Below are 16,371 nucleotides of genomic sequence, written 5' to 3' on the forward strand. Positions count from 1 at the left end.
ACTATGTTGAAATCATGCTTGGCGAAGCTAGAAGTGGAACCAGAAATTAATGAACCAAAATGGATGTGTCAGATATTGGACCTAATTGGTGGACAAAATAAGGGGTGGGCTAGTCCACCCATCACTCCCTTTTTTGGTCCTTAAAGAAAAAGACTTGGGGGGGGGACACAGAAGAACAGATGGAGGCTACTGGAGCAAGTTTCACCAGCATGGTTGCCGCCCACACTGTTTCCTGGGCCCCTGCGTCTTCATCCCCCTCATCTTAAGAGATGTCCTGACCAGACCAGGTCAGAGAGAGGGACCTAGATAACATCACACCTCTACCTGCTCCGGCTAAATCCAAAATGCCACCTGGGATGGAATGGGATCGGACTGTAACAACAACAGCAGCTCCAGCCCATGTTAAGGTCTTCTCTTTTCCGCGAAAGGGCAGTAATTGCCATCTTTGAGTGGGTGGGTGAGGTAATATCTTTTATTGGACCAATGTCTGATGGTAAAACAGATTGCCGAACTCTTCTTCAGGAAGCTTGTCTCTCTCACCAACAGAAGTTGGTCCAGTAAAAGATATTCCCTCGCCCACCTCGTCTCGCTAATAGCGTGGGAATGACCCTGCGTATATCTTTGACACTGTCAGACAAGGGGGCTTTTCCTTCTAAAGCCTCTCTGCAGCTCCAGGGACGTGCTAGCACGAAAGCCTTACTCGGTCCTTTACGTGGCAGAGGCTTTCGCTGTTTCCCCGTCTTTTCCGCCTCTTTAATGAAAGGCTAAGAGGGTTTTCAGGGCTGTCTTTGCCCTGGTACTAGGCAGGTTCAGGTCTCTACCCCGGACCTTGTTAACGCGGTTGGACAGTGAGTGGGTGATGTTAACACCTTTGGCCCATGTATTCCAGCTAACTTAACACAGCAGCCCCCAACCTATTGCTGGGGGGGCGCCCTGCCCTGCCCCCGCTGCAGGGAGCTGAGGTCCCAGGGTGCCCTGATGCTGCTGCCAGACCAGCTGGGGGCTGGGTTCAAGCACACACAGCACATGGGGGGGGGGGTGTCACCTAACCCTGACTGCGCGTGCGTAGTAGAGCACATTTCCCCCTCCCGTTTGGGCCTGCGATTACAGCTCGCTGGGGCCACCTGCCGGGCAGTTGTTGCCACCGTCCCCCTCCCAGCCACCTTCTAATTGGTCAATGTGCCCCCCCTCGCTCCAGCCAATCGGAACGCCGGCACGTTGCACTTTGCTTCCTTTTGATTGGGCGCGGTAACCCCGTGCGTGCGTACGCCCTGATTGGCTGCGCCGTCCTGGGGTGCTGCCCGGTGATTGGCTGGGTTGGGGGGCGGAGGGGGCGGAGTTTCCAAATTTCGACTCGGACAGGTACGAGCGGAAGCGAGCGGCTGCGGGGGAGGCTGGAGAGAGCTGGGCGGAGGGGCATGCAGGTGGGAGCCGGCCCCGCCCCCGCAGAGTGCTACCCCCCCCGCCAGAGCAGCCCCCCTCCCTGGCCAGGGTGATACCCCCCCCCGGAGAGTGTCCTCCCTCCCCCTGCCAGAGCAGCCCCCCCCGAGTGTCCTCCCCCCCCGCCAGAGCAGCCCCCCTCCCTGTCCAGGGTGACACACCCCCCCCCGGAGAGTGTCCTCCCTCCCCCTGCCAGAGCAGCCCCCCCCCGAGTGTCCTCCCCCCCGCCAGAGCAGCCCCCCTCCCTGGCCAGGGTGACACCCCCCCCGGAGAGTGTCCTCCCTCCCCCTGCCAGAGCAGCCCCCCCCCGAGAGTGTCCTCCCCCCTGCCAGAACAGCCCCCCCCCGGCCGGAGCAGCCCCCCTCCCTGGCCAGGGTGACACCCCCCCCGGACAGTGTCCTCCCTCCCCCTGCCAGAGCAGCCCCCCCCGACCGGAGCAGCCTCCCTCCCTGGCCAGGGTGACACCCCCCCCCCCCCCGGAGAGTGTCCTCCCTCCCCCTGCCAGAGCAGCCCCCCCCCCGAGTGTCCTCCCCCCGCCAGAGCAGCCCCCCCCGACCGGAGCAGCCCCCCTCCCTGGCCAGGGTGATCCCCCCCCGGAGAGTGTCCTCCCGCCAGAACAGCCCCCCCCCCCGCCCGGAGCAGCCCCCCTCCCTGGCCAGGGTGACACCCCCCCCGGACAGTGTCCTCCCTCCACCTGCCAGAGCAGCCCCCCCTGAGAGTGTCCTCCCTCCCCCTGCCAGAGCAGGCCCCCCCGAGAGTGTCCTCCCCCCTGCCAGAGCAGCCCCCCCCGACCGGAGCAGCCTCCCTCCCTGGCCAGGGTGACAACCCCCCCCCGGAGAGTGTCCTCCCTCCCCCTGCCAGAGCAGCCCCCCCAAGTGTTCTCCCCCCTGCCAGAGCAGCCCCCCCCGACCGGAGCAGCCCCCCTCCCTGGCCAGGGCGACAACCCCCCCCCGGAGAGTGTCCTCCCTCCCCCACCAGGGCAGCCCCCCCCGGAGAGTGTCCTCCCTCCCCCACCAGGGCAGCCCCCCCCGAGAGTGTCCTCCCTCCCCCTGCCAGAGCAGCCCCCCCAGAGAATGTCGTCCTCCCCCCACCAGGGTGTCCCCTCAGAGAGTGTCTTTTCTCCCCCCACTAGGCACCAGCACCACCACCCCCCGGAGAGGGTCCTCCCTGCCCCCCTGAGCAGCCCCCCTCTCAGGGGGTGCTGGTTGTCTTGGATTTGCGCCATATACGTTTCTCTGAGGCCTGAGTTCTCAAGCTGGGGGTTGTGAACAGGTGTCAGGGAGCTGCTCCCCTGCTCCCCTTCCCATGATAAATTGGAGGGGAGTCTCAGCTAGATTAGATCGGCTTCCACTGTGGAACAGATTGATGGAGGAGTGAAGGTCCCCACGGTGGGAAAGGTTGAGAACAGCTGCTCTGATCTGTATGCCTAGGTGCTCACATGGCTCTCATCCCCCTCGTATCTGAGGCCCAGATCCCCAGGGATATTTCAGCACCTAAGGGAGTTAGATGCCTAGATACCTAGGAGGCACTTAGGCCCAAGTCCTTCAAAGAAACAATTGGGAAATAACCTCTCTGGTTTCCTCCTGGAAGAGTCAAACCTAAACACACTAAATTCTGTTAATCAAGCGGGTTACACTGACTCTGTGTGTGCACGGGTGTAGAGCTGTTGTAGGAGAGCTAAATCTTTGCATTTAGTTCTAAGCCCCGTGAGACCCCTAGTCCTTCAGATCTCTTGTGGCGGGGAGTTCCCCAGTCTAGGCCCGACCACTGTCTGAGTTCCATCTCCTGCACTCGTCGACTGTTTTCAGAGTTCCAGTGGAAATCTCTTCACTTATCCTCCCGCTGACTTTTGGTCTCCAAACAAAAACAGTTGCGAACGTTCGGTGCGGTCGTGACAATGCTTTTGTCATACACTGGCTGAGCATAACCTCACCCGTTGTCCCCGGATGTCCTCTGTCTGTCCAGGAAAGTAGAGCATCCGAGTTTGGATCAGCACCGCAAGAATCTAGACCTTTGCCTTCTGTTAGGACATGGAACCCAAGGGCTGGGGAGCATCGTTTGCTAAGAGCTGGGGTAGCAGGGGAGTGTCAGAGATGGGCTGCATGGGCTTGGGAGATGGCAGATGCTAGGGGTGTGGGTGGGAAGGTGTGGTGGATGGGGAGGATTACAGGCCACGCACTGGCTTTGTTACCTGTATTATCAGGCTTTGTTCATCCCGCAGATTCTCCCTATTTATGGCAATGTCTGTCTCTCTTCACCAGGACTATCAGAATTTGCCGATTGACATCCAGACAAGCAAGCTGCTAGGTAGGATATTAGCTCCTGTCCCCACCTTCCAGCTGGAGAGGGAGGACGTTGTGGGAGAGGGGCACATGCTGGAGGGGGTGAGGGGTTAGGTGGGCCAGAGAATGGGCCGTCAGCGTGCGACGAGTTTCCTTCCACCGTGAAGCTCGCGTCCTTCTGATTTCAGCAGGACTCGGGAATGAGGAGAGTTTGTTGTCATTTCTCCCGTTGGGATGAAACCCCGGAGGAAGCGGAGCAGAGTTGCCCCCGTCAGCACAGGCCTCGTATAGATTAGTGGGGTCAGCGTATGGGTGGGGCGCTGGCTTGCGATTGGAGTCCTCCCTTGATCCCCCGAACGGGCTGGGTGCGGATCCCCTAGCACACTGACACGCCTCCTCCCTGCTCGGAGAAGTAAGAGAGAAGTTAGTTCATTCTTCGTCTCTCTCTGCTGAGACAGCCAGCAAGGAGGGGGGGGGGGGAAGCTTGTGGTGCAGCCCCCCCGGAGACCCTCCAGCTCAGAGGGGCTACTGGACAGCCGCCAGAGGGTAACGATGGCGTCTCGTCACTACCCATTTTGACAGCGTTTACAGCAGCTGCGTAGAGGTGAGGGACTCCCATCCCTGAGCCAATGATTGGAAACCCCCCCCCAGCAGTGCCCTCCCTCTGCCGTCTCCCAGCTGCCCCTCGCTCCTGCTGGTGGACACCGAGGTGTTTAACCTCCGTGTGTCCCTGCTGCAGACTGGCTGGTGGACAGGAGACACTGCAACCTGAAATGGCAGAGCCACGTGCTGACTATCCGCGAGAAGATCAACGCGGCCATTCAGGACATGCCAGAGAGCGAGGAGATCAAGCAGCTGCTCTCGGGATCCTGTGAGTGGGGCTGGGGAGAGGAGGAGGATCTCCCTGATGCAGGCTTGGGTGCCAGCGTCTGAAGTGGGGGTGGCGGGTCCCATTAATGCAGGGGATTTGCCATGAAGGCCGTTTACGTGCGTGGGGCCTGGTCAGTCGCTTGGCATCCTGTGGCCCCACTGGCAGTTCGCTGCTGCGATCGAGGGTCGTGAACGTGTCCATCCCAAGGCTGAGGGGCTTGTGTGTCCCCCTCCTTGCCCCCAGTCATCTCTCGCATGCACTAGGCCCATTGTAGATGCCAGAGGAATCCAGCCCCAAGGACTTCGGGTATTTCAAACATTCCTGTTTAGAAAGGAGACAGAAGCCCAGTGACACGTGCCCCCTTGCCCTGTTGCTGCGCCAGTGTACAGTGCGAAGGGCTGGAGCTGTGAACGGCAAACCTGGGAACCTCGCCCTTCCCCCCCCCCCGCCCCGGGTGACTGGGTATCGCATCCCGTCTGCCGTCCCAGCTCTCTGTCTCATTCCAGATATTCACTATTTTCACTGCCTGAGGATTGTGGACATTCTTAAAGGGACCGAGGCCTCCACTAAAAACATCTTTGGTCGCTACTCTTCCCAGCGGATGAAGGTGAGCAGCCCGTGGAGGCAGGCCCGGGCGGTCGGACTTTTCCAAGAATTTGCCAAGTTGGTTCCACTTTCAAGCAAGTCAGGCTGGGCTGGGCTGTTAGCGGGATGAATGGAGCCAGCGTCTCTAGGGTGCCGGTTCGAATCCAGCCTGAGTCTACAGCAATTAGAAGCTGTTGCTCTCTGGGGCCTGTACGGTGGCCCCTATGTGAAACGAGTGATAATAATAATCCCTATCTCTTATCTAGTGCTTTCCATCGGTATCATCAGCTCCATTGTACAGCTGGGGAAACCGAGGCACAGAACGGGGAAGTGATTTGCCCCAGGTCACTCAGCAGGCCTGTGGCAGAGCCAGGAATAGAACCCAGGTCTCTGAAGTCTCAGTCTGGTGCTGTGTCCACTAAGCCAGCCGGATGGGTGGATGCCATCAGTTCAGTGCCCCGTGTTAGAGGGTCCCTGGTGACTGCACCATTCCCAAGCACCGAACTCCCACTTCGCCTCCAAGTGTGGCCGCGTGCCCTGCCCCTGCTTGTTCTTTGGCTCTCACGCTGCACGGGCCGACGCTCAGGGGCTTTGTGCTTCTCCGGCTTCATTGGACATCTTCTCAGCCTCTCCCTTTTTCTGCTCTCCGTTCTAGGACTGGCAGGAGATCCTGTCCCTGTATGAAAAGGAAAACACCTACCTAGGTAAGGTAGCCTTACCTCACCTCATTGGGACGCGTAGGCATTCGGCCACGGGCAGCCGCCTGCTTTCTTCCTGCCAGAGCTCGGGTGTGACTTGCATGGCATGAGCTCACCTGTACTCCCAGCTCTCACACGCTGAGCCAGGTCCCTGCGTCCCGTCCCAGCCCCACTTCCCTTAGCCTTTTGCAGCCTGTATAAACGAGTCATTCACCCAGAGCCGAGGGGGGCACAGAAGCCATTCTGCACCGGCGGCACTGACTGTCTCAGCCGTGTCAGAACTAAGACACATTGGCAGCATGTGTGTGTGCGGGGGGAGACCTGGCAGTGGTGGCGTGAGCACTGTGCCCGTTCTGGCATAGAAGCTTTTGCTGTCCTGGCCCATTGCTCAGTACTGGAATTACACGTCCTTAAAGTGAGTGGTGGGGCTGGGGCGAATGGGTCAGCGCTCGGAGAGGGAATCCTCCTGCGCTTGGCCTGGCTTTCCGGGTAGGAAAGGTCCGTGCCCCAAATGTCTCCTCTCCTGTCTGTCCCTTCGCCCCCTCCCTCGCAGTGGAACTCGCCAGCCTTCTCGTGCGCAACGTCAGCTACGAGATCCCGTCCCTGAAGAAGCAGATCAGCAAGTGCCAGCAGCTGCAGCAGGAGTACAGCCGCAAGGAGGAGGAGTGCCAGCTGGGGGCCGCCGAGATGCGGGAGCGCTTCTACAGCTCCTGCAAGCAGTACGGCATCACCGTGAGTCCCTCGCTGGGCCTGGGAGGGCCAGGCCTGCTCAGAGAATCAGAGAATCTCAGGGCTGGAAGGGACCTCAGGAGGTCATCTAGTCCAACCCCCTGCTCAAAGCAGGACCAATCCCAACTAAATCATCCCAGCCAGGGCTTTGTCAAGCCTGACCTTAAACACCTCTAAGGAAGGCGATTCCACCACCTCCCTAGGGAACCCATTCCAGTGCTTCACCACCCTCCTAGTGAAATAGTGTTTCCTAATATCCAACCGAAACCTCCCCCACTGCAACTTGAGACCATTGCTCCTTGTTCTGTCATCTGACACCACTGAGAACAGTCTAGATCCATCCTCTTTGGAACCCCCTTTCAGGTAGTTGAAAGCAGCTATCAAATCTGCCCCTCATTCTTCTCTTCTGCATACTAAACAATCCCAGTTCCCTCAGCCTCTGCTCATAAGTCATGTGCTCCAGCCCCCGCTGTGTGCTCCCCTGTGCCCAGGACGGGCTGGGCCTGCTCAGAGAGCATGGACACTGCCTTAGCCTCACACAGCACCCACCGTGTGCCCCCCTATCCTGGGAGGGGCCGGGCCTGCTCAGAGAGCATGGACGCTGCCTTAGCCTCACACAGCACCCGCCGCGTGCCCGCCTGTGCCCGGGAGGGGCTGGGCCTCTCCTTTCCAAGAGGGTCCTAGCTCCCGCCACCTCTCCCCATCGCTTGGATCGCTGGGCCTTCAGTGCCCTCTGCTGTGACCCACCCCCACGGTATTGGGACGCTCTCAGCACTGCACAGCCATTCCTACCAGTGCCCTGAACAGCCCTGCCCCCCGGCTCTACCTCACCTGCCCGTCACCAATGGCTCGGCCCAGGAACCTCCCCGTTTCCAAACCTCGGGGCCTCGCCAGGACCCTGGGCATGCCTTCCCCCCCACCCCTGGGAGGCTGTCTGAGCAGACGAGGGCCGGCTGTGGCTAGGAGGACACCTGCATTGGAAAGTGCCTCTCTTTCCCCCAAGTCCTGAGCTGGCTCCTTGCCCCCAGGCTGCTAGTGCCGGTTTGTGCCCGTGGAACTGCCCGTGCTGCCACTGCTCACCCCTGCAGATCCACTGGGCTCCGGTTCCCCTACCTCTCGTCCACTCGCTCCTGCCTGTTCTGCGCTCCAGCAGCTGAGCGTCTGCGCCGGGGGCTGTCCCCCGGCAACCCCACCCCAGCTCCCTCTGGCTCCATTGGTGGTCTCCTGCTCTTAAGCCAGCTTGCGTTCCAGCATTCTCTAGGGCTCCTTCCTCCACCCATTGCTCTTTGCTGGGATCAGATGCTCCATCCCCCCAGCCTGGCAGCCCAAGCTAGCCCCGTGGTTTGGCTGGGGGGAGGCTGATGGCCTGAGTACCCGGGTCCCTGCTCTAACGCACCCCTGCTCGTTCTCGCTGTGCAGGGTGATAACGTGCGCCGGGAGCTGCTGGCCTTGGTGAAGGACCTGCCGGCGCTGCTGTCGGAGATCGGGGCCGGGGCCCGGGTGCTCTCGGAAGCCATCGATTCGTACCAGGCCTGTGTGCAGTTTGTGTGTGAGAGGTAACCAGACACCTGCCTGGGGAAGGCCCCGCAGAGACTGGTCCCTCTCTCCCCCAATTCGAGCAGGAGTTGATCCTCCGCTTCGGTACTCGAATCCGGGACAGCATGGAGGTGTTAACGGTGCTGGGCTGGGTAGCCCCAGATCCGGGCATGGTAGGAGGCAGGCAGGCCAGATGTGCAGAGCCCCTGAGAGGGAAGAGGATGCTGGGGCTTCCTTCTGCTCCAGGGTGTCTTTTTCCTCCCTCCCCCGTCCTGCGGATAAGTGGTTTCTGGAGGTCTAACCCCTGCCCTGGTTTCACACCCACCTTTGCTGCTCAGTTTCCCAGCTGAGATCTGCCCGTGGAATTAGCTGATTGTGGAAGCCCTGGGCTTTTCCTGGCTGTTTGGGCACATCTTTAAATACCCCCGGCAGTGCCGGGCTCAGTCCCTGACGTTCTCAGCAGGAACGCGCTGCCTGGTTTGCTGCCTCCTCGGCGACTCTCCGAGTTCCCCCATCCCTCCTGGGCTGGGAGAGTCAGAGACCGTAATAAGCCTGGTTTAAATCCAGCTAAGGAGAAAGGTGGCTGTAAATTGCCATCCCTGGGCTCTATGTTCCCCCTCTCTGAGCCGCCCACGTCCAGCCGGTGCCATTGCTGGGAGAAGGGGTCGTTATCTCCGTGCCGGAGAGTCGAGCTGGGTCCTTGCTGCTGCTCCTGGCAGCCGCCGTCAGGGAGATTCCCCGGTCACAGTTGATGCAGACTCCACAGCCTGCTCCCCCGTACCCCCGTGGCACTGTGTGCATCGGTGCAGCTGGCAGGAGCAGAGCCGGGGGGAGGCAGAAGGGATCCCAGTGCCCGGCTGCCCTGATGCTGCCCTGGCCCTGTCGTGTGTTCCAGCGCCACGGAGCAGGTGGTGCCCATGCTGCGACACGTGCAGGAGCGCGGGAACTCGACCGTCTACGAGTGGAGGAGGGGGGTGGAGCCCACCATGGTGGAGCGCCCACGGGCGGAGGAGGTGCCCGAGCAGCAGGACGAGGAGGCGGTAGGTGCCGGCCGGGCTGCCATCGAATGGAAGAGAATATGGCCCAAGGGGGGGCCCGAGTCTAAATGCCCCATGGGCCTTGCATGGAACAGAGGCAGTGGGGCAGGCACAATGAATTGACCCAAACTCAACCCAGTCTTTCCTGATTGGCTTATTCTCATTGGCTGGTGGGGCTGGGAGCATCACGTCTGAAACACCCGGATTCCGAGGTTCAGTTCCCAGCAAGGCCGACTCAACCCTGCATCTTCCCCAGGGAGAGAAGTTGAGTCCCAGAGGACTCTCGCAGGCAGAGACCTGAGAAAACCAGGTCCCCTCTGCTCTGCATGGGGCTCACAGGTCCTGGGGTTTGCTCCTGGGTCCTTGGCCAGAATGTTCCCTCCCCTCCGTGCTATAGACTGCGCTGGGCGCTGGTTCTGCCCCAGAGGTGGCTGCATTTCTTTGCTGGGAGAAGGAATCCCAAGCGCTTGGGGTCCTTCAGTGCAGTGTAAACATACAGGATCACCCTCCTCCCTGCGCTTTCCAGCGCCGCCTGGTCATGCCGAGGTACCACGAGAACCGGCCACTCCTCCGGGACTTCTGGCGTGATTTGCGGCCTCCCGTAGAGCACCTGAAACCAGCTTCTGAGGGTCACCCCTGGCTTGTGCGAAGGGGACGCTGGTCTGCCAGGCGCTTGGGCAGCATCTTCCAGGGCGAGCCGGGGAAGCGCCTGGGGGTCCAGAGCAGCGAGAGGAGAGGTGTCTCCATGGGCCATGGAGCTGTCAACCAGCGGGTTGACAGCTCCAGGCTCTCCCAGCCTGGTGCCGGTTAGAGCTCCTCTCTCGGGGGGCGTCTTGCTCTTCTCATTGCAGATCGACTGGGGGGACCTAGGGGTGGAGTCCACACCTGCCCCCGTGGGGGTTGATTACAGCATCTCCGGGGAAGACGGAGCCCAGGCCGAGGAGGTGGACTGGGGGATCTCACTGGAACCTGACCCACAGGTGGGTGTGTGCTGTACCCCTCTTCCCCCTGCTGGGCATCCACCGGCCAGGCAGCTACTCACCCTGTGGGGTCACAGCCGTGCTGCACAGTACAGGCTGGATCCGGTCTGGCTGGGACCCTGGGGGAAGGCGTAGACTGTGGAGGCAATGTGGCCTAGTGGCTAGAGCACTGGACTGGGGCTCAGACCTGGGTTCCATTCCCAGCGCTGCCACTGGCCCTGCTGAGTGAGTTCCCACCCCATGCCTCAGTTTCCCCATCTGTAAAACGGGGATGGGCCTATGTAAAGTGCTAGCTCTTGGCTGCTTCTCTCTCGAGGCGAGGGCAGCTCAGGGCTCCCACCCTGGGGGCGGCACTATGGGGCAGAGCGCCTGTTCTTACAGGAGGCTGCCTTTGACTCACTGCAGGGAGCCGGCACTGATGGGATAGACTGGGGAGACGGGAGTGGCGGTGACCCGGTGCAGATCACAGTGCTGGAGGCTGGCATCCAGGGTAAGGTCCTTCTCCTCTGCCTCTCCGCAGCCCCGGGACGGCTGGCAGTGTCGGGCAGTTGAGCACAGTGGGTGGCTGGTATGGTGACAGGGCGGGAAATGTCCTTGGGAACCGTGCAGCCGGGATCGTAACCTCTGCCACCCTCCAGTGCCTGTCTGTGGCCTTCTCCTTCCCAGTCTCTAACCTGAGCCGATAGTGGCCTCAGAGACGCTGTCACACTGGGGTGCGGGCTGACTCCCTGGCGGAGCTGGGGGGTGATGTGGCTGGCAAGGCTTGGTGGGGGGAATTTTGCTCGGAAGGGACAGGGCGGTGGGGGCTGAGGTTCCCAAGTGAGTCGAGCCGGCAGAGCTCTTCCTGGGGTGGGGGAAGGGAGTCAGGCCCCTGGCACGGCCAGCTGGGCACACCTGGCACCGGAGTGGAGTTAGCACCTGAATGAACACCAGGCAGCCACTAGAGGGCGCCGGGGGATGGCACTTCCTACCTCAGGCAGGGGGTTCGCATTGGCTTTGAATGCAGAGGGATGCCAGGTCTGGAAGGAGGCCGGCTGCTCCCCTGGGGACTTTGCCAGGGCGGCTGGGCCCAGCGCTCTGCGCACCAGGCCGGTCTTGCTGGGCGGCTGCCCCAGGAAAGCACGTGGAGCTCTATGGTGAGGGGCAGTGACTCGAGGCGATCTGGTGCCCGGCGGGGAGCCCGCCCAGACCCTCCGCGGCTGCTCAGTGAGGTCTCCCCCTGCTCCTCTTCCCAGCACCCCCTACCCCGTGTGCTTCTCCTGTTCAGTCCCAGATGGAGTCGCCCGAGGGCCTGATGCTCTGACCCTCCTGGAGAGCCCGGAGACCCGGAACCAGTTCATCGACGAGCTGATGGAGGTATCCTGGGACAGGGCTTAGCACACACTAAGGAATTAAGGGGGAGTGGGGTATGTTGCTTATCCCCCTTATACACCTGGGGAAACTGAGTCACGGCGCAGCCTAAGACATGCTGCCTCAATGGCGAAGCCTGGAATAGAACCCAGGAGTCCTGCGTTCCAGACCTCCTTGTTCTGACGGTTGGACCCCCAGAGCTGGGAACAGAACCCAGCAATCCAAACTCCTGATCATTTGGCCCCCCTGCCTCCACCTGCTCTAACCGCTAGCCCCCGATTCACAAACGTAGCGAGAGGCTATTCCGGGTGGCTGGGTACTTGAGTGAACATCTGGAGCTTTGAAGGGCATTCGAGAGCTCACAGCAGCACGTTCATACCCCTGGTCCGGACTGGAATCTAGGCAGCCGGCACCGTGGTGCTCTCTGGCACCTCGTGGACTTCATGCCAGTGAAGCTGAAGCAGGAGGGCTGCCAGTCTGTGCGTCCCCCAAGGGGGGTAGGACACTACCCCCTTCCCTTTGAGCACAGGCACTGCCGCACATGGGCTCCCCTTGGTGAGGGCGGCCTGCAGCCGCCCAGCACAGCTCAAAAGCCTGACGTTGGGGTTCATGACAGTAGTGGAGCCGACACCCCAAAGCCTGGTCCCTGGCTGAGCGCCAGAGAAACCCGGCAGGCGGCGAAGGGCCCTCTTTCCTGGGAGGTCTGCGTGGCACCTGCGTCCAAAGGATTTCTGCCTCTCTAGGGAGCGCTGAGCTGGCTCGCGGGAGGGAAGGGGCCCCGTGTCCGGGCCCTTTCACTCCTGCCTGGGCTGCAGGAGCGCCGTGTTCTCCAAGGGGCAGAAGGGGTTTTAAAGGGCCATGCTCCACATACGGTGGGGTGTCCACGCCTGCCCCCCACCCTGTGCCTCCCCTTCCCTCCCCAGCTGGAGACCTTCCTGTCCCAGCGCATCGTGGAAATGAGCGAAGAGGCCGACGTGGTGTCAGTGAGCCAGTTCCAGCTGGCCCCGCCCATCCTGCAGGGCCAGACCACACACAAGGTGGGCGCCATGGTGTCGGCTGTCCGGGAGCTGATTGGCCGGCTGACCAACCTGCGGATGCAGCACCTGTTCCTGATCCTGGCCTCCCCAAGGTGCGTGGGGGGGCCCCCTCCTCTCTCCCAGCCTGCTGTGGGGGGGGGACCCCCTTCCTTCCTGTGGGGGTGGGGAGGTTTGTCCTCGAGGGAGGAGACCCTAGGATCGGGGTGACAGAGTGAATTGACGGAGCTAGCTCTGGGCCTTGGCAGAGACAGCCCCTGGGGGTGGGGGCGGGAGGACGGTGGTCTTGGTGGGTGTTGATGGCGCACCTGGGTCTCGTGGGGCAGGTACGTGGACCGGGTGAGCGAGCTCCTGCGCCAGAAGCTGAAGCAGGCGGAGCTGCTGGTGCTGAAGAAGGAGCTTACGACGCAGAAGAGGCAGGAGGCGCTGGAGGAGCAGGGGGCCCTCGAGCCCAAACTCGACCTGCTGGTGCAGAAAACCAAGGAGCTGCAGAAACTAGTAAGAAATGGGGAAGGGCCCATGTTGCCCCTGGTCAGATCTCACCCCTGTGATGCAGGGCCCCTGGTCAGATCTCACCCGCACGACATCCCCCTCCCTGTGATGCGGGGCTCCCCGAATCAGAGGCTGCCCGCATGGTGCCCCCTTTCTTTCCCATGTAGCCGCAGGCCCCTGACTTCGATTTCATGCACGACAGCCCCCAGCCTGCGTAACTCAGGCTTCGTTGTCTTGAGCATTTCCGCCCCCTCCGTGGAGTCCCTGCTCCCCCCATCATAGAATCATAGAATATCAGGGTTGGAAGGGACCTCAGGAGGTATCTAGTCCAACCCCCTGCTCAAAGCAGGACCAATCCCCAAACAGATTTTTACCCCCGTTCCCTAACTGGCCCCCTCAAGGATTGAACTCATAACCACTGAGCTATCCCTCCCCCTCCCCAAGTCATCCTTGGGGGGGGCTCCCTCTCCCCCAGTAACCTCACCCCGGGCCTGAGCCTGTGCCCTGTCTTTCAGATTGAAACGGACATTTCCAAACGGTACAGCGGGCGCCCTGTGAATCTGATGGGCACCTCCCTGTGACCCCCTCCACGGCGACGCAGCCCCCTACGGAGCCGGGGTCCCCCAGAGGGGCAGGACAGAGGAGGCTTCCCCGGGGCTCTGCTAACCAGGACTTGCTCACGTTGTAAGGAGCAGATGTGTACGGGGGGGGCAGGCTGCCAACTGCGGCTCTTGCCCTTTCCAGGGGCTCCAGGCAGCCGGGAGGGAATTGCTCAATAAAGCGGGGGGAGCTGCTCCATCCCCACCCTGCTCCTCATGTGAATTCACGCCCCGATTCCTCTGGCCCGGCCTGCAGTGTCTCTCACTGGGACGCTGGCCCCTCCCCTCCCCTCCCCTGTGTGTCTGACCAGAACACTGATTCCTCCCCCTGCCTCACAGGGACCCTGATCCCTGCCCCGCAGGAAGATTGTCACTGGGTGGGGCCCTAGAGGCTTGTGTTCCGTCCCCACCACAGGGATTGGCCCAGCGCCCGGGGATCTGAGCCAGGGTCAGGCGAGCAGCGGGGCTGCCAGCAGGAGCCCTGCTTTCCTCCGGCCCGGCGCCCTTCCATCAAGCCACTGCCAATGCTTTACCTGGCTGCCTGTTATCAAGACAGCTCCCAGCCCCGGCCTGCAGCGCCCCCCTGACCAGTGCAGAGGCTGGCAGTGCTGTGAAATGCCCCCCACCGGCATGCTGGGAACTGCCTCTGCTCCCAAGGGGCCCCTCAACACCTTGCTCCAGGCTGGGCCCTGCCCCCCTTCCAGCTCCCGGGCAGCTTTTGGGGTGAGGGTTGGGGGGGGGGGTGATTCAATTTTAATTTCATAGCAGAGCAGTTGATTCATGGCGCTTTGTCGCTGGCGTTGACTCCCGTAATGACTTTCCATCAAAATGAAAAGTGGAGTGACACCGCTCATTATTCCTGCTGCTTGTTATCTCAGTCGTGGGGAGGGCCGCCCCCTCCCTGCTGCCTTTCAGCCGGCCCGGACAGTGAGTGATGGCCCCTATTAATCACCGACCCCGCGGACTCCGGCGGACACACGCTATCCGCAGGAGAAGGGGGAGAGAGATAAGGCACTGGCAACCGCTCCGATCAATTAACGTCAAGCGGCGTCACCCCTCCCAGCCCCTCAGCCTCGCCCCTTTCGGGGGGCGGTGATGGGAGATGGGCAAGGGACAGGAGAGGAGTATTTGCGCCTCCTGGACTGATTGGATTCCCTCTGTCGGGGGAGCCCCCACCCCCAGTCCTTGCCAGCCCCCAAAGCCAGCTCCGTGCTGGGGTTGGAAGGCCTGTAACCCCCTCATGGCACATCAGCCAGTGGAGGGCACCCCGTGGAAGCCACAGACCATTGATCCAATCCCGTCTGCTGTCCCGCCTCCTGTCCCTCCTCATCAGCCCATTGGTCCCATTTCATCCTCCATCCCGCCTCCAGCGTTGACCTGGATGCTACCTGGAGTTTCAAAAGAAACCGCCTCCCATCCCCAATCCTCCCCCCGCTCTCTGCTCAGCTCCTGCTGTGCCCTCCCGCGGGGAGGGAAGGGTCCACCTGACCTGTGGCAGTGATGGGGACAGCGCCCGCTACGTGCTCAGAGCTGTGCAGTTGGAGAGGAAGAGATCGCCCTGCCCCAAGGAGTTCCCCGTGTGAACAGCCGGGGTGGGAGAAGGGATGCAGCCCACCAGCAGAGAAATCTGGGCAGGTGGGGATCTGGGCAGCGACTTGGCTCCAGGTTGGTTTGGGGGTGGGGAGAGGCGGGTGATGGGGTAGAAAGAGACAAGGGGTGAGGGAGGGGCATTGTGCCAGGCGCAGCATGAAAGTCCAGATGTAGAGGGTGACGCAGCTGGGCCGGTTAGTGCCCGTGGGTTGGTGTGTGGCATGGGGCGAAGCCGAGCTAGCAGGGGAGAGGCCTGGCGTTGCCGTGAGCAGTGAGGGGGAGCTGGAGACTGAGGGCTCTGCATCCACGGCTGTTGTGGGACTCCCTGGGGGAGGAGAGAGCATTGGGGGCATCCCGCTGCCGCCACCCCAACATAGGGAATCCACTGGGCCTGGCAATAGGGTGTCCTGGCAAGCCCCTGCCGGTCTTGCCGCTGGAGCGCGCCTGCCCCAAGCAGGGAGCAATCACCTAGACCCTGTAGCAGCAGGCTTGGGGCCCCTTGTGGCTTTATAACATAATGCTGGTGATATTGCCTACGGCCTGGGCCCACAGCCCATGTGTTCAGTGGACAACGAGGCCAGCCCTTGGTGAGCTACTGTTGTGGACAGACGCTGCCCATCTCCATTACGGCCCGTCAGCTCTGCCCCGGCACCGCCACACAGGCAGGGTCCCCTCCGCAGCTCGGGAGGCAGGCGGAGAGCTTGTCAGCTGTTCGCCTGAATGAATCCAGGGGCAGGGAGTTCCCCCGGTTAACGATGCAGCTTTGCCCCACGCAGCAGCTTGGGCAGGGATGGTCCCACGCATGGCGCGGTTCGACGGGGGCAGACGCTGAGTGGAGCGGACGTTGAGCGGAGCTTTCTGTTGATTTCAGATGTGGGCTTTCAGTGCCCTTTGCTGGCGTCCCTTGTTCTACAGGGCAGCCGCCTATCCCCTTCCCTTCTCTCCAGCACCAGCCAGAGGGCTCAGCGACGCGGGGCAGCTCTGTGTACCTGAGAGTGGAGCAGTGTCTGGCTCTGTCAGCCCCACTCTTTTCAGTGACCCTGACCCCTGGCTGACGGGAGCGCCCCCTATGAACCCCGGTGGGGCCCGTCCACTCTTCACGCTCGCTCAGTGTTTGCCTAGTCGTGGCACTAGGTGCTGTGCAAAGA

The 16,371-nt window shown here is 61.7% G+C and overlaps 1 protein-coding gene across 1 annotated transcript; it reads left to right on the forward strand.

The window, feature by feature from the left end:
- Positions 1–1,388: 1,388 nt before the first annotated feature.
- CDK5RAP3 (CDK5 regulatory subunit associated protein 3) lies at positions 1,389–13,844 on the forward strand. The gene is made up of 14 exons (XM_065422560.1): positions 1,389–1,424; positions 3,702–3,747; positions 4,462–4,593; positions 5,100–5,200; positions 5,834–5,882; positions 6,430–6,608; positions 8,025–8,161; positions 9,037–9,181; positions 10,030–10,158; positions 10,564–10,648; positions 11,426–11,514; positions 12,432–12,637; positions 12,869–13,040; positions 13,550–13,844. The coding sequence occupies exons 1-14, from the start codon at positions 1,419–1,421 to the stop codon at positions 13,613–13,615; spliced, it is 1,542 nt and encodes a 513-aa protein (XP_065278632.1). The 5' UTR covers positions 1,389–1,418; the 3' UTR covers positions 13,616–13,844.
- The last annotated feature ends 2,527 nt before the right edge of the window (positions 13,845–16,371 follow it).

Source organism: Emys orbicularis, chromosome 25 (genome assembly GCF_028017835.1).
Source record: "Emys orbicularis isolate rEmyOrb1 chromosome 25, rEmyOrb1.hap1, whole genome shotgun sequence".
Lineage (NCBI taxonomy): Eukaryota > Metazoa > Chordata > Testudines > Emydidae > Emys > Emys orbicularis.